At 40.1% G+C, this 24,500-nt stretch overlaps 1 protein-coding gene across 3 annotated transcripts; it reads left to right on the top strand.

The window, feature by feature from the left end:
* Positions 1–3,085: 3,085 nt before the first annotated feature.
* Positions 3,086–24,500, top strand: CHFR (checkpoint with forkhead and ring finger domains). Of its 3 annotated transcripts, none has more exons than XM_041488703.1 (18): positions 3,086–3,129; positions 3,515–3,662; positions 5,486–5,585; positions 10,317–10,426; positions 11,985–12,044; positions 12,198–12,410; positions 13,097–13,312; positions 13,618–13,774; positions 14,000–14,154; positions 14,651–14,813; positions 15,602–15,744; positions 16,248–16,367; positions 16,672–16,755; positions 17,447–17,517; positions 18,132–18,219; positions 18,396–18,503; positions 19,579–19,651; positions 21,743–24,500. In XM_041488703.1, exons 2-18 carry the CDS (start codon positions 3,527–3,529, stop codon positions 21,783–21,785), a joined length of 2,040 nt encoding a protein of 679 aa, XP_041344637.1. In that variant the 5' UTR covers positions 3,086–3,129; positions 3,515–3,526; the 3' UTR covers positions 21,786–24,500. The 3 variants fall into 3 exon arrangements, with proteins under 3 accessions (XP_041344637.1, XP_041344638.1, XP_041344639.1); XM_041488704.1 differs by lacking the exon at positions 3,086–3,129 and adding an exon at positions 3,176–3,286; XM_041488705.1 differs by lacking the exon at positions 3,086–3,129 and adding an exon at positions 3,237–3,255.

Genomic DNA, 24,500 nt, shown 5'->3' with positions numbered 1-24,500 from the left:
AATACCCCACAAGTCCTTAAAATGCCCTGATAAGATCCTAAAAAAAACCTAAAAAATTCCATCAAATACCCTAGAAATACCCTAGTCCTAAAAATGTCCTCCACATAACCTCAATAATCCTAAAAAAGCCCTAAAAGTTTTTAAACAATCCTAAAAAAGCCCCAAGAAAACCCAAAAAAACCCCTAAAAATTCTAATTAGTAGTAAGAAAGCCCTCAAAACACCCTAAATAATTATTTTAAAAGCCCTAAAAGTACCCTAAACATTCCCAGAAAAATTCCTAAAAAAATCCTGCCAAACACCCCTAAAATATCCCTAAAAATAAAACTCTAAAAACCTGCTCAGCCCCCAACATCTGCCCGTAACTCTCTACCCCACAAACATCATCCCTACCTTTTAATTGGGTAATTGCCTTGTGCTGCTGGGAGGGTTCTGGGGCTGTCCCACTATTGGGCTCACTGCCTGCAGCTGCTCTTGGGGAAAACAACACCTGGTGTGCTAGGGGTACGGTTTATGGTGAGCTTAGGGCTGCAGTGAGGGCCGCTACACCTGTACCTGGTACCCTGTGTCCTTTGTACCCCTAACCCTCAGTGTCACCTCTCCACCTGTCAAGACCCCCCCTCTTCGCCCCTCAGCCCACAATGTCTGTGTGTCACCCCAAGCCCCCCGACCTCCACTGCGCACTCTCCACCTGGGTAGCGGTGGTTTTTAGGGTGAGGTTAGGGGTGGTGTGAGGGCTGGTTCACCTGCCACACTCAGACACCCCCACTTTGCCCCTCAAGGCACCCCCTGTCCCTCAGCCTCTTTGTGTCACCCTCAAGTTCCCCACTGCAGCCTCTCAGCATCTCTGTGCCAGCCTGGAGCCCCCCTTTGCTCCTAAAGGCCCCTTCTGCCCCCATGCTCTGTGTCACCCTCCACCCCCCTCCCCGCAGCCCCTGGTGACACCCTGCAGCCCACAGACATTGTCCCTGCCTGTTTTATTTGGGTGTTGTCCTGCTGCCGCACTGTCCCCGTGTTCGGGCTCCCGTGCTGCTGCAGTCACAGGCGGGCGGTGGGGGAGTGAGGGACAGGGCAGGGGTGGGATGGAAGTTTGAGCAGGGGTGAGGAGCGTGAAGGGGAATTAGAGAAGAGGGCTGATGGGAGGAGGTAAGGGTTAGGAGGGGGCAACCCCATTGTTATAGGTAAAAATTGATCCAGCGAATTTAATCAAAAATAAAAATTAAATTTATTCGTGACCGATGTACAGTCCCGACCGCCAGCAATCAAACAGCAGCACCGACCCCGGGATCGGAGTGGGTGAACTATGATCCAGCCTCTATCACACCGAGTCCCCCTGTTCACCAATGACACCCGCAGAGTTTGATTTTTATACTCTTTCTTGGCTGCGGCGGAGTCCCTTTGTCCCCTCCTGGAGTTCTTCATATTCACGTTGTGTCTATTCTCTGTCCTGCGCTGGACAAAGCCTCGTCCGGGAATTGATGTGTATCTGTCCCCAGTTCCCTGGAATCCTTCATTCAGATGTATGTCCTTGATGGTCCTGTCTGTCTGGGGTGGACATCCTCACGGGCCATCACCGCTGGGCGTTTTCTCGTTCATGCCATCGGGAGTGCGCATCTCCTGTGCGGGCTGGGTTTTCTCTGTATGTCAATGATACACCTCCTCCTCGGCTGCGAGTTGTGGCTTTCGTCATCCTGTGTGGCAATCTCCCTCTCTCCTTTGCTGGCGTGATCTTAAGACTTTATTTCATATCACATTAATAATCTTACATTTCCAGCACGAATTACCACCTTATTCATAACACACATTATCTCCCAGACCAAAGCTGCAGCAAAGTAAAACTCTGGTTTTCCTGGCAGAGCCAAACGCCTCCTGCAAACTGACAGTAGGAACCTGGGCTGGTGAGATTGTTTCTCAGGGAAAACAACCGACATTAGTGTTCAGGGGCCTGAGTGGGGCCCATGGAGAGAGAACCATGTTGTGGCAGTTTTGTGTTCCCCTTGGGATGCCTTTTGCAGCTGCAGTGTGCCTGGAGCCCTGGGCTTTGTGCTTTTCAGAACCCTTACAAAACTAATGTGTTTTTTGTTGTTTTTTTTTTTTCATTTTTTTCTTCTTATTTAATCCATCTTTTAAATATTTTAAATGAAGGGGAAGATTGCATCACTGCCTCTGTATATATTAGATGACTAATTTATGAAGCAGGGACATCCCGTATAGCTCAGCTTCTTGTTCTGTTTTTATCAACATAAAACTGTTTGGGGTTGTTCAGATGAATATGATAAGGGGATCTGTCACTAGAAGAACGCTGTGCAAGAAGGACCACAATTCATTTGGCTAGGTAGCCACTTTATACATGGTGTTAATTGGTCTAAAAAAATTATGGTGCATGTGGTACAAATGTCCCACGAAAAAGAAACAAGACCCGTATAATCGGGCAGACCAACAAGTGCACAGCAGTGATACTGTTTTACACAAAGGACTACCAAGTGGAGGACATGGCAATCAGGTGGTCGATGCGGTAAGAAAGAGACAAGTGACGAGTCTCAAAGTTCAGAAAGCTCCGTCCCTTGCTCTTGTCCCCCATAATGCCAGGGTTTACTTTGTAGGAGTCTCCTGAGCAAAACTGGGGGTGCCCCCTCCGTGTGTGACCCCTCCATCAGCGGACACTGATCCTGCCTCAGGCTGAGCTTGCTTTTTGAAGCCTGGCCCTGGAACAGCAGGGAGTGTTCTTTATTTAGCCGCTCCTGGCAAACCAATGCCTGCTCAACTCCAAGAGTTAAACTACAACAATTTTTAGTGGATGAGACCGCTTAAACGACCTTAGCCGACACACGGTCGCGGTGACGCGACAGATCTGCCCGTAGCAAAGATGGCGACACGCACCCTGTCCTGCAGGCGGACCCGCCCACATCCAAGATGGCTCCCGGGGCGTCGCCGCCGCCTCAGCCCCTCGGCAGCCTTGCTTTTCCCTACGGGCGGCGCGCTGCGCGGCCTCACCGGAAGCCTCTGTGGCGGCCGGCGGAAGGCCCGCCCCGCGCGGCGCGCCGGCCAATGGTCGCGCGGGCCCGCCCCGGCCGCATCAGCTGATGGGGCAATGTCTGTTGACAGGAGCCGCCCGGGCCGCGGCGCTGGGGTGAGGGGCCCGGGACGGGCCGCGCCGCGGGGCCGCCGCACCCCCGGGCCTCGCCGGCCGCCCCCGCCCCGCTCCAGGGAAGGCAGCGGACGGACGGAGGCAGCCCCCGCTGGCTCCCCCGGCTCGGTCCCCGTGGGGCGGGGAGCGGCCCTGCGGGGTGGGGGCGCGGGGAAGGGGCTGGGCTGGCTGCGGGGGGCCGACGGGGAGGGAGGGTTTTGCGGCGCCGCACAAAAGGGAGCGGCGGGGCCGGGGCAGCCCCGGGGGCGCGAAGGGGCTGCGGGGCAGCGGCGCGCACGGCCCGGCCCCGGGGGTGCCAGGGAGCGCTGTGCCGCCCCGGGTGCCGTGTGGTGATGGGGTTTGGGTTGGCTTTGTTTGTTTTTGTCAGATGTGAATCCAAATGGAGCAGTCGGAAGGAGGCGAGCAGAGCCAGCAGCAGCCGCAGCCCTGGGGGAAGCTGATCCGGCTGGGTGCTGATGAGGCAGAGCCGCACGTCCTGCTGCTGAAAAGAGAATGGACCATTGGGCGGAGGAAAGGTGGCACAGGGGCGCGCTGCGCTGGCCTGGGGCGGTGTTCGGGGGGCAGCAGCCATCCCCCCTCCTGGCCTTTACAGCGCTGGGAGGTGGGCTGGAACTAGTTGGCTTTGGTGCTTCCAGCTGTTGGAGGTGCTTGCCAGGCCCCCCCCGTATTCCCAATCTACCTCTTAGCTGTGTGAATGAGTAGTTTTATGCTGACCTTTTCTTTTTCAGTAGCTTGTGACACGTTTTAAAGTCGGTGTGCCTTTTAGGTAGTCTGTGGCAGTTTGTGTAAATAAGGAAACCCGGTTGTTGATTCTGAAGTTTCTGTGCTTCAGTCTTGTTTACGTTCTAGTTTCATTTCTGTGGTTAAAATAAGTTGGAACTGCAATGCAAAATGCTTCTGCTTCACAGAGAAGAAAACACCCACATAAAAGCCCTTAATTCTTCTGGCCTTATAAAGACTGCCAACAAGTACTGAAAGTTTCTCTGAGAGTCAATTTGAAAGTTTTATTCCCAGAGTCTAGGACTTGTACTACTTGCCTTTATTTTAAGGGATTTCATGCTTGCTGTATTTGAAACAAGGATTGAAGTGTTTTAACTTTCTTTTACACTGCCTTGACAGTGCTAATTTTCTTTTTCCTCTTCAGCAGTTCAAGCTGTTTGGCTGATCAGTCACTTCCTGTAAATAGTTGTGAACAAACACCAGATGCTATAGCTCTATGAGAAAGGCAGACAGTGTCTTGTAGGAAAAATGTTTTCCAAATTTATAATTGGTAACATCTATTATCATTAAGCTGTGGGTAAATTCTTCAAGCTGATGTTTGTTTGAGGCTTGTCTGGCAGAAAAAAAGGTGAATTCTTTCTTTTTCAGTTGCTCTCATAATGTTTTGCTAATGGATTATTTAAATGGATGGTTACTGGAATACCAAATTGTGACTTTATAAGCAATATGAGGTGGTGGCTACTGCTTTCCTGCTGGATCTGTTGTTGAGATCGGTTCACCCACAGTGTGAATAGGTGGAGGGGAATCATGGCTGTTAATTATAACTTTGGTGTAAGCTAGAGCTTTGAGTCCTTTGTGAGAGATCAGTGGAGAACCTTGAGTGTTGCTTTGAATGTTCAATGCTAAAGGGAGGTAAAAAGACAAGATTTTCTCAAAGCCCTTGAGCTGGAGGTAGGAAGGTTTTTATCACATTGTCATGACACTTCTCTTGTGTACCCTTAAATCTTAGTCCTGGGTTTGTAGTTCTCTTCAGATTTATTGGCATAATAATGTTGTCAACAGAGATGAGGAAAACCTCCCTTTTTAAAAACAAACAAAAGACTGTAAGATGGAACAATGGTAATAATTTTACGGGGTTTTTTTATCAGTTACTGGTTCCTACTACTTCCTCCCAATACCCCAGAAAAACAGAAGTTTTAAAACAGAAGTTAAATCCAATGAAACAGCATTACAATGACGTGGAAAAAGAGCTGAGTGCTGTGACATGTGTCTTTAGGAGTTAAATTGAGCACTTCAGATATGTGTGGATATTTCTGTAGCACTCTAGAACAGAGTAATTGTGATTTGATTTCCATCTTTGAGGGCTAGGATTGAGGGGGAAAAAGGAACTGAAGCATCTTCAAATGGTTGAAATGGTTATATCAGCACATAGGGCTATCTCACCACTTGTATTTATGTGTCTCAGACTAGGCTGTGTTGCTGCCTGTGTGACAGCAGAAGTTTTAAACTATTGAAGATGTACATGAGTCAGTTTATGTTGCATTTATAGACATGTAGAATGCTGATCTGACTGTGTAATGTGTATTTTTAAGCTTGCTGGAAAATCTTTCTTTTTAAGGCTGTGACTTATCTTTCCCTGGCAACAAGTTGGTGTCTGGAGATCACTGCAAAATCATAGTGGATGAAGAGTCTGGTCAAGTGTCATTGGAAGATACAAGGTTGGTTTCTCAGAATGTTCTTGGAGGGACTTTGGTCAAAAGCTCAGCAGGTATTTAGTACTAATCCTGAGCTACCATAGTAACATATTTAATTGCCTTCTGGATTGAAACAGGGATCCAACATGATATCCTTCAAAACCTCAAATGTGAAACTTTCCTTTTTATCTTTGTACATCATGGGTACATTCCACTGGCCTGCCAAAATGTCCCTGAAGGCAGCTCTGCCCCTGCTTTGTTGTCATCTGCAAATCTGATGAGGGTGTATTCCCTCTCCTCTTCAAGGTTGTAATTAGAGATAGGTCCAGGATAGATTCCTGCAGGGTTTATACTCCCAGAAGCTGTGAGACAGAATGCTGAATTTTTGGGAAAAAAAAGATTAGCTGGGATGTCTTGGGAAGGTTTATAGTTGTCATTCTCCAATATAATCCTGACTTTCAAGATGTTCCAAACAACAAACCAAGCCATGTTTGCCTATCATGGCAGTCTCAGAGTGTAGCTGTAAATCTCACTTGAGAAACTGTCCCTGGCAGAATTGGTTCAGACCAACGTTATGACAGAACAAGCTAAAGAAATTGTACATGATGCAGAAACATTCCTACCTATTTTTTTCCCCTTACCCGTCCCCTGAGGCAGAAGGTGCAGCCAGCAGAAAACTAGCAAAGCCAAATTAAAGTTCATTTTGTGTATGGTATATTCATGAAAAGGTGAGGCTTGTTCCAAGGTAGTGCAGCAGAAAGGCTGCACCCATGGAGCATTGCCAGGGATCTGCTTGTGCCTGTTACAGTTCCATGTATCTAACAAAGAGTAAATCCCTGGCGTGCTCTCCCTCTTGTGAGTTGAAGTGTGGCTGCCAGTTGCTGAATCAAGAAACCAAACAGGTTTGATATGACTGCTTGCAGAAAACTCTTCTGGTTCTTCTGGGTCTTCCAATGTCTGTGCCAAATAGCAGATGAGTTCCAAAAAATCAGGCTGAAAGAAGATGGTTCTTGAGTGTTTGAGTTGGCAGTACAGATGCTCAGAGTCACAGAAAAATACTGCAAGATCAGCTTTTTCTTCTCTGAAGTAGAAAATAATTTGGAAACATTGCTGTGGTCAAGCTCAGATTTTTCTGGTGAAGAGGAATGCATTGGAAGGAGGCAGTGAGTGTGGGACAGTCAAACTGAGTGGACTTTGTTTCTCTGTTGTGTCTAATCCAAAGAATATAATCAAATATATGTAGGCAGCCAACATTTTATCTTCTCATAGCATAATAAACTCTTGAATATACTTTGAAAGAATTACCCACAATTTGCAGGTGAAGGAAAATTTGTCAAGCATTCAAAATTATTGAGTAAATAAAAGTTTGGAGGTAACAAAAGAGCAGAGTTAGCAAATAGTAAAATAAAATACTCAGACTCACCCTCTTTTGGGATAAATTTCTGCTTTATTTTCCCAACCATGCACTAGTTGCTTTACACTGCTTGAAAGAAAACAAATTGTTCAAGCTGACCTAACACAGTGGAGGCAGCAGTTGGATTTCTCCCAGTAAAAGCAGTTGTAAGATTCTCCATTTTAAAAAAGAAATTTTAAAGGCAACTAGTGTACTTTCATGTTATTTTCTAGGATTTTTCCTTTTAATATTCTAAGTGGTCGGTGATGTTTCTGATCAGGAAACTATTTAGACAAGGCTGATACTCATATGAGAAGCAAGCAGATACTCTCTTTCTGTGGGTAAATCAGAGGTTGATCTGCAGTTGTTGCCGGTGTCCCTTCTGACATTCAGTCCCTACTGAATTCTCCTCACCCTCCAGTCAAAACTATGTCTATGAGCACTGAAAGAGTGGAGAATTGCAGTACAGAAGGGATTCTGTACCTTAATAGAATTCAGAACTCATTTCACTTTACAGTGTGTTCAGGATTATAAGCACTTTAATATCAGATAACTGTTAACCCAGAAGCTTTAACATAAACTACATTCTTTTCCTGGATGGATGCAAATAAATATTAGAAATTATTAGACTGGCATTTTTCTTGGAAGGATATGAAAGTTTCTTACAACACATAGATCATTCATCTACTTCAAAAGTAACCCTGTTCTGAGTGAAGCTGTTCATTTCTATTCTGCACAGCAGATGGGACTGGGAAGTAAACAGAATTTATGGTTCATTGATGAAACTGTAGAGTTATCAGCCACATTGGAATTGTGTCAAGGCCTGATGTTTTTCCTTCCTGTTTAAAAAAGTGCCATTGGAACCTTTTGTGACATAGTTTCACAACACATACCATTTTTATCTGATAGTACTGTTTTCTTCTCCCCTTGAAAAATGGTACAGCCAATTGGCAGAATTTCAATATCTAGTTCTAACGAATGGCCTTCATATTTTGGATTCTCATTGTATTTTCTACTTATTTTATGGGGGGTTTAATTTGAAACATCAGAGGAATGTACAAATGTCATAATTTATCATGTGTGTCTGGTTAAAAAATACCCAGAGCATTAATCTGGAATGTCACCATATCTGTGAAAAGCCTCATGCTAAAGTCTGGAATTGTAAGTGAAAGGCTGATACAATTATCTGGGATAGTTGAATATTTTTTCCCTTTAGTTGTTGGCTGAGAGATAAATACAACTGCTTTCATTTACTAATGCATTGAAGAAAAGCTTACGATTTTCTGTGTTAAGTGATAGCCATTTATTCCTATTTCATTTGGGTCCATGTGTACTAAATAATTCATTAGTCAGCTCTCATTGAAGTCTTTGAACTACAGAACTGAAAAGATTTGGCTGTCTGTGGTCAGTTTGATGAGTAGGGTCTTGCATAGCTTTTCTGCATCTTGCTTTGTGAAACCAAGCCGGAGTGGTTACTAGATGTGTGATATTGTAGGGTTTTTCCTTTCCCCAAAAGTACCTTGTGTTATTGTCCCCCAGAATAATCTTGGAACTTGGCAGTCATGGCAGAGTTACTTCATAAAATACATTGTTGTGACATTTTCCCCCCCTTGTTTAGTGAAATGTTTGGGCTAGGAATTGCCTGTAGAAGTTAAAATTCAGTAAAAGACAAGTCTTGTTACTTGAATTTAGCTGATTTGTTATAAAAGAAGGTCTAGAACACTTGGGGCAGACAGGAGATGCCTTCTGGAAAGCTGAGGAGGTCAAATTTGATGTTTCCTAGTTTTTTTGAAGGACCTCTGACAGGTTTCAGAGGTTGGTATAAACTTAATTATTTATTGGGCAATTGAAGGAGATAAAATTTTTGATTCAACATAATCTTTTTAAATATTATCACTACCATCAGTATGAAGGAAAAAATCAGGGTTTTTAACAGACTGACTAAAATTCTGTTTTCCTTTTAATTGGTAAACTTTGGCAATCATTTAGTGATTCCTCTGTTCTGCTGGTTCTTCAGTGCTTATGTCTCTCAGCCTAGTCAACATCTGTATGCCTGAGGGGAAAAGGATAAACTATGAGTAGTTTTCTTGCTTGTAGGAGAAGCTTGAATTTTCATCAATGTGGCCCAAATTTTTTTTTTTCATTTCTTGAAAGTTTAAAGTAGCATCTCATTTATGTTAGTTTAGTCAATTCAACCACATAGACTGTGGAAGCAGCTGCAGCAGCAAGATCAAGAACTAAGATCAAGAACTAATACCTTGATCACGACTTGCTGTAGTGCTTCCAAAGGGCTTGGTTTTCCTTTTGGACTTCTAATTCATACTTTTGTGTTAGGAAAGAGAATGGGGAAGGTGCTTATTTCCAAATAACTCCCCTGCAGTGAGGAACAGTCCATGGTGCCCTGAGCATGGGCCGTGCCTCCAGGAGGTGGCAGCACAGCTTTGCTGTTATTTTTTGCAGCTGCTCTGCAGAGGATGAAAAGCAGATCTTTTCTGTTCATTTATATTTGGTACCAGTTGCTGAGATTTTGAGTGGCAGAAGCCTGACATTCGAGGGGGCTGCAGCCCTGAAGGATGCTTACTGCAAGTGAGCTGGAATTATTCAGTACTTGAATAACTTGACTTGGTTATAAAACATTAATGGCTTGTGTATACAACATCACCCGTAGTTAAGGGATAAAGAAATTAATCAGCAATGCTCTGCAGTTTCATTTTTCCTAGTTTAATTTCTTCTACAAATATTGAATTTTTAATCAATATCAAAATAATTCATTCCAGTTTATCTTTCATTATGTATCACTTTTTTCCACCTTGTTAACGTCTCACTTTCAAGTTGCAAACAGTCCAAGTAGCCTCACAATTTTACGTTTTTTTCCCTTTTTGAAGGAGAGGGGAAAAAATTAACGCTGCGTGGCATCCCTGACTGTAGAGAGGTTCCTTTGTCACAGAACATCTCAGGAGATTTCCAGTATTAAATGGAAGACATGGCCTGGAACTTTTTGAACAGAACTCTTATTGTCCTTTTGGTTTTATACTTAAGGGATGGAGACTATTGTACAGAAAAAATAATCTAATTATTTGGAGACATTGGCCAAATATCAAGGTCTTTTGTCTGTCAACTGCCATCTCTTTACCAGTAGCTGCAAATGAGCTTTCAAGTTCCAATAGTTCTGCCTTTCTGTCTTTGGGAGAAATTTTTTGTTTCTAGGCTTCCTTTTTTTGAAAAATATTTTTTAGTCCACTTATATTTTTAGAGGGCAGCCAATAGCTTTTCTTCTTTAAATGTATCTTGTGTTTTCCCTTCCTTCTCCCATGTAATTATGAAAACATTTTTGCTAAGTTATCTTTTCTTTCTCTTTACAGTACTAATGGAACAGTAATTAATAAGCTGAAAGTGGTTAAGAAGCAGACCTACCCATTACAGACTGGGGATGTGATCTATGTTGTTTACAGAAAAAATGAGCCAGAGAACAGTAAGTGAATAATACTTTTTAAATTGTGTGCTTAGTCATTTTCTTTTGAGTCATGAGGGAAAAGAAATATCAGTATAATAAAATTGAGTAGTTCTGCTTTAAAGAGAAATGTGTTTAAAAACAAGTCTCTAGAGAAGAGGTCATGGATGTGCCAGTTTTTACAGAGACAAATCTGAGCAACTGTCTGAAATTTAAATGTGCCTAGAAGTAATTTTGGTAGAACTAATGCATGGATGGAATGGTAAGTAATGAGGTTCTAATCACATGTCCAGTGCTTCTTTTAGAAGTCAAATTGCTGGGGTGGTTATTTATATATCCCAGTGAAGCAGTTTTTAGCACCAGTAGGAAAGGCTGCAAAAGCTTTTTGTTTTGTGTGTGTGTGTAGGTTGGCTTTTTTGTTTTAAAGAGGGAAGAAGCAAAAGGTGGGGGGGAGATGGGGAAAGCCCTACAATGAGAGTAGCATTAGTAAACCTGGAACAATGCTATATTTACAATTTTCATACAGTAATAAACATATAAGCTGTTAATTTAAAAATTCTAGATACATACTCACTGTTTAAATACTTCTTTTATGAAATTGCTGTTAATTTATATACAGATAGATTTATGCTGTCTGGTGTAGATGTTACATGAAGCAGTGATAAGCTGTATTTTTCTGTCTGTGGAGTTTATCTCACAAATGCTTTCTGAGTTGGCACTGTCACACTTGATGCTACTTAGATTAGTCACTTGGGTGAATTTTCCAGGCAATGAACTGAATCACTGATTTCCATTTGGGTTAATAAGTAGTTAAATTACCAAGCCACCAGTTTGGCTTTTTCAGCTTATCCATCTTCAAACACAGAGAAAAATTTAGATAGGGCATGCCTGTTTGGCCATTCTAATTCCTACTGAAGGAGACAATATTTTAACTTCTGATCAGAAAATGTCTTAGTTTGCAGCAATCCTGTCTTATTTGCTTGTAGGTGGTTGGAGATGACAAAAAGGTAGCAAGGTAGCGGAATTTTTGGAACAATATTAAATTCAAGTAAGATGGAAAAGAAAAGGATATTATCCAGTTGGTTTTATTAATAGATTCTAAATTAGTTTCTGGCTGAAACTTACGGCATGTCTCAATCTGTATTTTTGAGAGTTCGTGTATCTCACAAAGAAATGAAATAATATTGATTGAAGAGGTTGAGAAGTGAGCTCAGAAATAATAAGCTTCTTCAAAGAACTTTGATTCAAGTATCAGTAAAAATACAGTCTGTTCTGACAGAGCAGATTTTAGGTTTAAGAAATGATTAAGCCTCTGGTTCCATGGCTGGCACAAGTTAAACGTCACACAAAAGCTGCTCTGCCTGGTTTCCTGGGAAGAAAAGATCTTGCTGTGCTGCTCCTAATTGCCTCCTAAGTAGGAGTATTAACATGGTACTATTGAGGTGACCCCTCATTTGCCTCTTCCATTGTCAGACACTTTAGGGATGCAGCCACTTGTGAATAGAAGCTGTTTATGTGGGATTAAGTTTAGTGAATTTTTGTTTAAAGAGCATGATTAGTATTTTTAAATCTCTTTCAGATGTTGCTTATCTTTATGAATCCTTAAACACAAAACATGATGCAACTCAAGAACCAGTAGGTAAGGAAGTAATTCAAGATCCATGAAGAGGAGCTAAGCTCCAATGACTAATGTAACCCTCTTGAGAGAGTTTGATTCCTTGGAATTTTGAAGCCATGATGTGGTGACTGTCACAAAGATATTTTTCTTTCCTTTCCCCCCTTCCAACTGTAGAAGTTAATGTAGAAAACCAATGCCATGTGACCAAAGATACCTCAAGTACAGGAAGAAGTAATGATGAGTCCCGAATTACCTCATCACTGTCAGCTACTCAGTCTTGCTATGAGGAACCACAGCCATCTACTTCTACATCAAACCTCTTTAATGCTTCTCCTACCTCTCCGGTTGAGTCTGCATCTGTTCAACAGGATAATCCATCTACATCTGGTGAGACTTGGGTTAAGTATTTAAAGTTGGATCACACAGTTATAGAATATGCTGAGTTGGAGGGGACCCATCAGGATCACTGAGTCCAGCTCATCAACTTACTCCAGTTTTTAAAGTAAACAGATTGATCTCTTGCCCCTTTCTCAGTCTAGAATTTGCTTTGTAAAGTTCTAGTGAAAATACCAAGTGGATATGTGCATTTTAACTTTCTCTCTATGGGTAGGCAGGGGAAAATCCTGATGGATAAGTGAAGGAATTGTGAGAATTCCTGTATGCATTTGTCAGCAGTTCATTGGGACCTCATTGGCTCCTATGGAAACAAATCTTTCCCTTTGCTGTGATCCCAACCTGTTACGTATGATCAATATTGCATAACCTTGGCCTGGCATCTTTGTCAGGAAGACCTGGTGTGCATAATAGTCTTAAAAATAAGTACTCCCCAGTTGAAAGAGGAATGGGGATTTTAAGTAGGGTTACACAACTAATAGGTTGGTTTTCCCCCAGGTTTTCCAATTAGCAGATTGGTTCAGAGCGTTTAGTAAGTAGTTATGCAGACTTTGCTTTTCTGCTCCACTTTTTCCTATTCAGATGTTTGGATTGATGCATGTCAGGGTTTGAGTACCTTTTGTTTTCACACATCCCACAGCTGTGTGCAGCCATATTCATGTTCTGTTTTTGTTTTATAGGATCACAGTCCTCAGTTGTCACTCCTGTGCCTGCTTTCCCCATCTTAGAATCCATGTGTGTAAGAGCACTGCATGACAAGCATGAAAAGGTGGATGTGAGTGCTGAAGCTTCTGCATTTGCTCCAGAAATCACTGACAAAGAAAATGCAGAATCAGATTCTCAAAGAATATGGGATGAGGAAGGTTTGGAACCTGCTAAGAAGAAACTAAAAGGAGGCTAGTATACTATAGTATTCTTCAACTTAACCCTCACCCCTGCCCCTCCAAATTGAATTACAACAGCTGTCATCAGGCCTTCAGCTTGTTTCTTGTGTCTCACTTACTTCATGAAAATATTGATTTCTGGTCCCATGAAAATAATGTCTTCAATAGCAGAAGCTGTAGTGTGTAAAGCAAGAACCTCTTTCGGGACTCTTGCCAGTGAACAGTGGATCAGTGCAGATCTTTCAGGGATTTTTTAAACACTTGAATAAAAATTAGTTTTTAAAGCTTTTTTAAACTTTCTCCTTCTGTCTTTGTAGATGAAGATACTTGTCCAAATCTTTCACCAGCAGCTCCAAGTGAATGTATAATTAAAATTGGCTCTGAAGATGCAAAAACATCAAATGTGAAACCAGATAAGATGGAAGAGACGTTAACTTGCATTATCTGCCAAGAACTGCTGCATGACTGTGTAAGGTATGTAAGAGTGACAAAAGCTTTAATCATGTGGTAATAATGCAAGACATTCAGTGACAGCTGTTTCAGGAGGTCAGGATAATCAGCATTTTCCCAAGCTCTCTTGATTTTCCTTTTCCTGCCTTATGTAGATAGTCAAATCAACACTAAATAGTTTTTCAGGGTTATGGAAGTATCTGAAAAAATGAAAAATTTGTATTTTGACTCCATTTCTTTGTTTTCTAGCTTGCAGCCTTGTATGCATACTTTTTGTGCTGCCTGCTACTCAGGATGGATGGAAAGATCTTCTTTGTGTCCAACTTGTCGTTGTCCAGTAGAACGTATTTGTAAAAATCACATTTTGAACAACTTGGTTGAAGCTTATCTGATTCAGCATCCAGGCAAGTTGAACAGTGGCTGTGTCAGAATCCAATGGATTTCACCTGCATAACTGATGTCAGGACACACTGTTGTCTATAAAAGACCTGTGTGATTATTGACCCTGCTGTTTTCTCTGACATGGCTTGTCAGAAAACAAGTCCATTTTAACATCACATAATAACCTGTGGAAGGTGATTTAAGACAGTGAGTGTGCTAAGAATACTTCATTTTAATTTGTTACTTAATCATGAGAAGGATGCTTTTGAAAAATATACTTGAATGTAGATTTCATTAAGTTTGATCATGACCTCTTGAAAACAAAACTTAAGTTGCCTGATATTTGACCTCCTTAACAGAGAGGGGAATTTAACAAAGATGATCTACAGCTCTCTCATCCAAAAACAAGTCTAAGGAAATGAAAACATAATAATGGTAACTGCATTAAGAAAGTGGAGTGCAGTTAAGGGATGTGAGGTGTTATTTTCTCTTGAAATTTGAATTTGGTTCTCATGCCAGATAAATGTCGCAATGAAGATGATGTTCGGAGCATGGATGCCAGAAACAAAATTACTCAAGACATGTTGCAGCCTAAGGTGCGGAGATCTTTCTCAGATGAGGAGGGAAGTTCTGAAGATTTACTGGAATTGTCTGATGTAGATAGTGAATCCTCAGATATCAGGTATGTCTGTTTTTAAGTTGTGTACTGAATTAGGTGTGCCTATGTTTGAATGCACAGACCCACAAACTGAGCTACTTTCACAAATGCTGTTATTGTTGATAGTGTTTTCCATGATCATTGCCAGAATCTGTTTGCAGATTAAGTTCATTCTTGACAGTAATTAACTTGGTAGTTTTGCTGGCCATCCTTTTGAACCTTGAGCAATCAGCAGAAATAAGAACTTCCTAGAAATCCAGCGAAATTCAGTTTGTGACCAATAGTTCTGTGTTGAATTGTGCAATAAAAAAGACAGGTTTCTGGCTAAGATCTTATTGGGAGATAAAGCCGTCCATGATCCTATGAATGTGTTCGCAATTTTTGGCTTTCTTATGTGACTGGAATGCTGCTTTCACTTGGTGTATGGTACCAAAGCAGCTGACTCTAGGAATTCCCAAGTACTAAAATACCTCCTCTTTCTTTTCAACAGCAAACACACTTTGCTCAGTGTCTACAGAGGAACAGAAGAATTCTTGTAGATAACTATTCCAGCTTTGTTCCTCTCTCTCTTTCAGTCACATTGCTCTTTTTTCCTTTTCCTTTTGTTTAAAACTTCTTGAGGAGTACTACAAAACTCAGAGTTTTTATCTGTCACAACTACAGCAGAGATAGGTACTGAGTTACATAAGCTTTCATCTGTTACTGATTGAGGAGATGCTAAATTTAAACTTTGAGAGTCTGACCAACCTTGTCTAGCATAGTGATGTAAGTTGTTTGCATTTGTTTGGTATAATTTCATATTGTTCTTTCAGTCAACCATATATAGTATGCAGACAGTGCCCAGGGTACCGAAGACACTCTGTTCCAACTGTGCCTGGCACAGGCCAGGAGACAGAGGCAGGAGGAATGCAGGCTCTGGGAGATGCTCCATCAACCTCTGCCAACTTCCCTGCAGGTCAGTGTCACATTGCCCCAGCAGTGCAGCACTAAAATGCTGCAACTCAGACACTCAGGGCAGAGTCACAGAATGGCTGGGGTTGGAAGAGACTCTTAAATATCATCTCCAACTCCCCTGAGCTAAGCAATGAGCTGTGCTACAGCAATGAACTAAGTTAGACCTAAGCATGCTCCTTCTCACAGGACTGTGAGAGCAACTCCACACCAATGTCTTTATAAATACAATATTTGGTTGTGATTGTCCAAAATGGGTTGCTGATGGTTGATGAGATGGTTGAAAAGTTCTTAAACTTTTCTACATACTGAAATATTTTACACACCTGTGCAGTTCAGAAGTCTGAATGCTATTTTTCTGGTGCTTCATAGAGTCCTTCTAAAAAGGTTGCTTGTTACTTTGAGATTTTTATGTTGTTAATATTTACTAAGATTCCTTATCCAAATCGCAGTTGTGTAAATTGCTCGGTTTTTTTTGTTTTTTTTTTTCCTTTTTAACTCATCCAGCTGTTCAGGAATACGTGTGTCCTGCTCAAGGAAGTCATGTAATATGCACCTGCTGCTTTCAGCCAATGCCTGACCGTAGAGCGGAGCGTGAACAGAATCCTCATATCGCTCCTCAGCAATGTGTGTACACTTTTTATTTTATTTTCTACAGAACTCTCTCCTTATTTATTATTAAACTTAAATTTACTTGGAAGACTGTTTTTTTTATATGAATCTTCTTTATTTGGACACTGGTAATGACAGCATGAAAGAATCTTCCTTTATAGAATTTATTAGTCCTTTAAAGAATGTATTTTAAATGAGAAAGCTGTATGTTTTTTAAACCAAGTTTATTAGGGCTCTGTTGTTATTGATTTATGTGAATGGTTGAGTTGAGTTTTGCTGTGTTCAGGTCCTTACAGGGGCTTTCTTTGTTATTTTACAGGCACAGTTTGTCTGCAGCCCTTCTGTCACTTGTACTGGGGCTGCACTCGCATGGCGTGTTTTGGCTGCTTGGCACCATTCTGTGGTATTGTGGAGTGATTTTTTCTTATCAGCTTGTCAACTTTGCAATAATTTTTGTGTTGAACTTTAACTTAAGAGACATAGATTAGTTCATAGCACAGTCATGCAAAAAGAAGTAAGGCCTGTGTCCTCATATCACAAACACAAAAAATTGAAGTGGCATGTATCTTAACTTTGAGAAGATTTAACTTTGTATCTTCATACAATACTAGAGTTAGAAACTACACTTGCTGCGCACAATTCTTTCCAATATAAAAAACCACGGTCTATTTCAGTCTAGTAAGAGAATCATACAAACCAGTGCAAAAGCACTGAACATCTGATGGTAATGGATTACAAAAGAACCTTGCCCTCTTAAACAGGCAGACTTCTGAAACTCAAGGTTTTTTGACATTTAAAAAATAAATTAGAACAGTTAGAATGGCTTGGTTGCAGTTTGGAGCTAATGGAATATGCTTTACTAGCACTGGTGATTTGTGCAGCTGAAGCTGAAATTTTAAAATCTCAGTATCTTGTCTTTGCCACTAGAAGTTCCAAATCACATGCATTATCACATGTTGAATGCAGTCATGTACTTGGTGTTCACATGAGCCTGTGCATGTTATTTCAGGAAACAGAACCACCGTCAGAAAATGTGTGAGGGCCACAGAGTTTGGGCAAGAAATAGTAACTTTTCTTCTTGTTGTTCTGATTAGAAATAAATCTTGGTGATAAATGTTTAGATGGCGTCCTGAATAACAACCACTATGAATCAGATATCCTAAAGGTATGTTTAAAAATCATTGTGTGTGATAATAACAAATGTACAAAGTTTAAGATGTATTCACTGATGAAATGGAAGTGATGTGCTGCCTCATAGTTACAGTGGCAGCACTGTGTCACTTGCAGAACCTGATTCTAAAAGGCTGATTAAATGAGCTCCAAACAATCATCCAAAATACTATTTAAGAGAAAAATAATTCAATAGAAACATGCCAGGAAAGCAATGATTGCTAAATATTTTGTCCCACACAAGTTAAATGTCACACTAAATTGTATGGAAAATATTTTGCCCATGCTATATATAACAGGGTTGCCTAAATTAGGTAAACTGGATAAAATCTTGATTTGAGGTAAATGAGAATGTGATGGGAATTAATCTATTTGCAAACTTTTGGAAAAAGTGGAGATCTGAAGAAAAGCTACTTAGTGGAAGGTTTTATTGGTGGTCTGTATCATGCTAATAAAGTTAGAGGTATTTAATTTTTACTTGTCATCAACATAAACCCATTCTGAAAACATAGTTACTGATAGATGTGGAAATATTTAAGAATAAATGGCTTGCTTACTCTTTAAGGTTGGAGATTTTTCTAGATTAAACACTTAAATTGCTCTTTTCAGGATTACCTGGCATCCAGGGGTCTGACATGGAAAAATATGTTAAATGAAAGTCTCTTAGCTCTTCAAAGAGGAGTTTTTATGTTGTCAGGTATGTGTTCTGTTCAGTTTGCATGACTCCTTATCTGGATGTAACTTAGCAATGTTATCAAGGAGTTTGGAGTTCTCTCTACAGAACTAGTGTACATTGCAGTCCTGCAGTCCTGGCTCTTTAGTTAAACCTGATTAATTAAGCCTTACATTTTTACAAACTGGTTTTCTCCCCAGATTACAGAATTACTGGGAACACAGTGCTTTGCTACTGTTGTGGCCTTCGCAGCTTTCGAGAACTTGCCTACCAGTACAGGCAGAATATTCCTGTTGCTGAACTGCCAGGTGGGGATTGTTTTGCGCAGTAAGGAGGGGAAAAGTAATTTAAAGAGTTAACATGAGTTTTATCTTTGTATCAGTGTTCTTTTGGCACTTTCATGCAGCCCAGTGCAAATCTTGTTGCAGAGCTAATGTCTTAGCTCCTTGCTTTACTTGTCACTAAGCTTGTGTATTGTTATTTTCAGACTTCCTAATGGAACCTTTTCTTTCAGTATCATTTCTCATCTGTAGAGTAGGTATATCTGCAGAGTGAAAAGAGGAACTCAGTAAAATCAGAATATGGTCAACCAATTAGCAATATAGGAACCAATTGCTGTAATTAAATATATTTTCCCGTTTAAAGATGTAAAATTATGCATCTTCTGAACAATTTAGCATTTTACCAGCTCTCAGCTGGGAACAAGAATGCTTTCATAAACTGATTCTAAATCTTTGCACATACAATTTTAGTATAAACCGGCATGCAAGCAACTGTTCCTCCTTCAGACCTAAATTTGTTTGGGATAGAAGCTGTTCCAACAGTTTGCTTTTAAATATTACTTCTGTCAGCTTAGTTCTTGCTGTTAGCAACAGCTTCCCAGTCTTAAGTTGTTGAGAACTCTGCTTGTGGTGCTGTGCATAATGCGCAAAAATTGTGTACCTGGTTTGCCCTTAGCAAAACCAAAAATGACATTTCAGTTCAGCTGCTGGACAGCTGAGTTGTAATGTATGTGAAGGTGGGGAAAAGCAGCAAACTCTACCCAAATTACGAATCATTCTTTTGTATGGAAATACATCAAGATAAATGCTGGGTGTCTAATCAAGTTCATCTCTATTAAAATAAACGGTAAAACTTCAGTTGACAGCACTGAGAAGCAAATACTTTCATCATCAGTCTGCATTAACATTAAAAACTAATTTTTTGTCCTTCACAAAGTGTTTGTTTTGTTTCCAGAAAGGTGAAACAATATAGTTCTACAGTCATTTCTTGCCAGTCATCTGTTTTTTCTGATGAGTAACCACCATTAGCAGTGACTTAATAATCTGGGTCACTTTAATGACTTTTGTAATAAATGCAGCGTTTCATTTGCTCTTCTTGTAGTGACTGTCACATCACGTCCTGATTGCTACTGGGGACGCAACTGTCGAACTCAGGTCAAAGCACATCACGCCATGTAAGTTGTACACTTCAGAAGGTGATTTTCCTTTGTGTTCCTTAAAAAAACAAGCCAACAATAATCTAAATGCAGCCTTTCAAGTGTCAGAACTTGCAGGATTGGGTGAGCATTGGGGAATTTTTTGTCATTTTTGTTCTTAACACAACTTTGAAATGAGCCCTCCGTGCATCTCAAGGGCACTGCCAGCACTTGTAAGTTGATGTAACCCATGGCTGACACTTCTTGAGTCTGTTTTTCCACCCACTGGGGTGGAAGGATTCTTTTAGTGAAGTACAGCTTCCATTGAAGGGATCAGTTGGTGGGAATAATTAGCAACAGGAGCAGCTTGGAGTATGTAACATAAGCCACAGCAGGTTCCTGAGGAGTTTCTAGGTCTTACATCTCTGACCCAAGGAATCTGGCATGCCTCAAAAATTAAATACTGAGCCTGAAAAGAGATTAACCCTCTACTTGTCAAGAGTTTTAATACCAGCCTTGGACTCCGGGTATCTGGTGAGAAATGTCCTTCCAAAGTAAATCAAGCTTCTTGAATAAAAACATCAAGGCCTCTGATGACCAATGCAGTTTTATTCTTATAAAAAGACGCACATGTAGTAAAGCAAATTTTAAAGACTCATAAAACAAAACAAAAATTTTCTCCCTAAGAACTAACTGACTTCAGGGAGGGTTGAAAAATCCTTCTTGCCTTATGAATAATTCTCTAAATTCTCAGTGTAATTTAAGATAGAGGAGCTGTTACCCCTTATTGAGAAACTGCCTTAATGAATAGAAGATTTTGCAGTATCTTTCTTACGTTGCAATGTACATACCCGCTTAGCATAATTCCTTTAATATTTCAGGTACTGTGGGTTGAAAATAACCAGTCTGTGCAGCTCAGGCACGCAGATCATAAGACAGACTTGTAAAATATTCATCTGCAGTCTCTTACAAATTCAAGAGTTTTACCAAATAGCTTTCAAAAATAATTTTGGATTTAAGTTGCAGATGTAATTTGAAGTACCACTGCTATGTGTAACTTCACATTATAGGACTGTCTGTGTTCCCATAGGAGATTTTGTTTTGAAATGTTAGCGTTAATTCAATATCAAAGTACTCGCCAGTCATCTTTTTTCATGTTGTGGATAATTTAATCTAAAATAAAAATGACTCAGGGTTTTTTCCCTTTTTTTTCCTTCTTTCTTTTTTCCCCCTAGCATTAGTCCTTCCTAGAACTTTACTGGCTGCTACTCTTAGTTCCTAAAATCCATAAAAGCAAACAATCCTGTCATACCACTCCTTTATGTCCAGATGATATTTAAATTTTTTTAATTGAGCTAAATTGTTTTGCTAAGTCGTTACATTATGTGAGCAAGGTTTTTCTGATCTTTGATCTAATCCAGCTGAGGGGGAAATTCATGGTCTCCTTTGCACCATTTCCTCCACATGTAGTGACAAACTCAACACCTCAGCTTCTGTTTCAGTTGTGTGTGAGGGGCCACATGGCCCAAGCAAGAGAAACAACGAGTGAACAGTGAAATGTTTTTGAGAAGTGGGAAGAAGTGCTTGGTACTAAATTATGTTATCTGTTCAATCCATGAAGACAGGTTTGCCATTCCCATAAAACTTAGGTAATACAGGCTGAGAAAAACTTTTGCTTTCCAGAAGATTCTAAGCCACTAAGAGAATGTGTTTATGTTGAAATGTAAAATTAGCCTAGTTAATTCTAGTTCTTAATGACTTGTGTAATGCTGTCTCCTAAAAGTTACTAATATCTTGCAGGGGAAAATTAAATCACCGATTCCTGTTTTAATTGCCTTCTGGGTTTGAAGTATGCAGAAGTATAGAGGAATGCTTTTTAATAACAGGTTTTCTGTGTGCATAATAAAACTGAGGGTTAGGCATGAGAGATGTTGAAAATCCTGTTACATGTAAAATGACAGTAAAGTATGATCTAAACAGGTTCTGAAAAAGAGATTTTAGTCTGTAAGTGGTCTGATTTAGACTATTTAACATTTAAAATACCCTGTGCAAAATGCTGACTTGATTTTGTTGCCTGACTTCTGAGAACTTTGTTACATTTTAATATTCTTGTGTTTTTCTTTATTTTAGGAAATTCAATCACATTTGTGAGCAAACAAGATTCAAGAACTGAAAACTTGTAGTCTGTATAGAGAGGACAAAAGCCTGTTACACTGCTTGTACAGTTTGAGGTTTCAGGGGATCTGCTCAGTTCCCCCATAGCAGGGAATCATAAACTTTTCCATCAGGTAACGTGATGTGAAATTTTTAATTTGTAGAATTTTACAGCTGTACATGAATAAGGTAGATTTTTTTTTTCCAAGGTAGTCCAGCAAGCATTGCATTCCATGCTCATGACTACAATGTCCCTGTGTCACTTCAGTGAAGAACACAAACAAATCACACTCACAAAAACCAGCCATATCTTGGGATGACCTAAGAATAAGGAGTGTATTTGCACTACTTGTGAAGAAACTAAGAAAAATCGTTAGACTTAAAATAGAGAAGTTTTGTAAAAGTATCTGATGGGTATTTCAAGAGCCATTAATATTTAAGAAGGATATTGTCAGTGTATATTTGTAACTGCATTTTGCGGTAGTCCAATATTTTGTTGCTACCCATTGCATTTGGGCTGGAAACCACATTAATACTCCTTTTTAAGAAATCCATCCAATAAACAGCTGTTTCAACTTAAAGCTTCTACCATATGTGCAGTGTTACAGTGGAGGTAGTACAGTTTCCTTTCTTAGTTTAGACATGTTGATGTTTTTATTCATGTGAAATTACAAAAAGAATTGCACAAGAGTTTTAAGATCACGTTTAAAGGTGGGGTAATACTTGAAGCAGAACAGACATCTGCTAATATTACTTCTGTAGTGTTTTATATCAGAAGACCAAACAGTGCTTTTGACATAGAGCAGCCAGTAGGACACACTGGTTCATTCTTTTGTATTTCTTTTTTTGTTTGATACCATGTGCTAAATATGTACCTCTGCAATGCAGCTGTTCTCTAGCATGCATACACTGGTGAAAATGTAGAAAAAGCTATAATTTAAGACAAAATATAGCAGCTTTACTGGAAGGAACAATCTTACAGAAAATGAGTGAATTTGGACAAATTGTAGCAATATGGAGGCATTTCTGGGTAGGGATAGAGATAGGGATCATGAAGGGGCACACTGGTGTCACTGACATAGGAAATGTAGATTTTATTTTCATGCCTTCTGCAGAGCTCATTCAGGAGATGTCCCAAGTGTCATTAAAAATAAAGAAATCCCAACTTTTCCCCTTCCCTACAAATTGATATGATCATAATCTGGTTGCTGATGTTGGCAAACCTCGACTGGGACCAATTTCGTTCTCATCATACCTAGAAGAGTGAAGCATGAGAAGAAAGCATACAAAGTTACCTCTGCAGAGACCATGTTGTTTTTAAGTATGCCTTATTTTATGAGCAGGATTTATACTCGGATGTTAAAAAGTGTACACACAGTATCTTGTGATATAATGGAGCACAAATGATGCAGCACATCGTGTCTACTGGTTGCAGTGAATTAAACAACTATTTCCAGTAATGCACATCTTAATAAGAATGCTAATTAGAATGATGTCTTTCTGTTTAGATTTTTTATTTTTGAAAATAGCTGTCGCAAGGATGGGTCTGTTGACCATACCCTTATGCTATTAAAAATACACTTTGGTGTGGACTTCTCTTCCTAATCTCTGGGCATTTTCTCCTGTGAGTAGGATCGAAATTGGATCTGGAATATTACTTGAAACTTCTTTTAACAGCAACAGTGTGTTTCTGTCTTTTAGTATTATTAACAATGTTCTGTTGCTTCTGTATTTGTATTTTATGTTTAGATTTTTTAATGGTTATTGTATCTTCTCAGGACAGCCATTCCCAGCTGGTTTTGATCTCATTTCATCTCTGGCTGTGCATGTAGCAAATTGAGTGCAGTTGTGGAGATCAAGCCTTTGCACATTATATGCAGAAATGTGCTTTACATTCTCATTCACCACTCCCACACCCCAGATGGGCTTTCAGCACAGCCTTCTCACTGTGCTGGTGTTCCAGCCTCTTGTGCTGAAGTGATTTTGTTGGTCAGGAGTAACTTGCACTTACTCAAGTTATGTTTGTGTAGGGGTGTATTGTGTGACCATAAGAAAAAAAAAAAAAACTGGGGGGAAAAAACCCAAACAGCAGAACTCACATGCTTAACATCTAAAGTACTTGTGCAGTAGATGTTCTTCAAATTCTTTTTCTAAACCCCTCTTCCTTTTCCCTGTCACAGGTAATTAATCTGCCTTTCTATGCATATAGGGTTGCAGTAGTGCAATGGAATGAAGGGATTTTTTTGTCATTTATATTGTACCAGGAAGAGATCAGAAATTGACTTGCAGATGGGGAGGGTGAATAAATCCTGATCTTTATATGCTCTTAAGTAAGTAAGAGTATCTGTCATGGGTATTACATACTCTACATTAGACCTTTTTAAATGTATGGTTACCAGGTGATAGTTAATGTGATAAATGTATGAACTATGCTTGGTGTAATTGTTTAAATACTTTAAAGGTGCAGCATATTTTTAACCTGTCTAAAGCACATCCCCACCTCCTTTATAAGAGATGTTTGAAAGCTGAGCATGAAATGTGGTAGAATAGATGTGGAAACCAAGGTGATTATGATAGGATTTGACATAGTGGTGAACAAGGTATATAGTCTCTCTCTTTGAGAAAAGTTCTTTTATAAAGAAGGTGGAGAGTAGTTCTTCCAGTTCTCTTTTGTGGTTTATTTTTTTTTTCCTGAACTGAGAAGTTATTAATTAAAAAAAGAAAAAAAAGCTAA

Source organism: Pyrgilauda ruficollis, unplaced genomic scaffold (genome assembly GCF_017590135.1).
Source record: "Pyrgilauda ruficollis isolate IOZ18807 unplaced genomic scaffold, ASM1759013v1 scaffold9, whole genome shotgun sequence".
In the NCBI taxonomy this organism is placed as follows: domain Eukaryota; kingdom Metazoa; phylum Chordata; class Aves; order Passeriformes; family Passeridae; genus Pyrgilauda; species Pyrgilauda ruficollis.
This window is presented reverse-complemented; position numbering and strand designations above follow the sequence as displayed.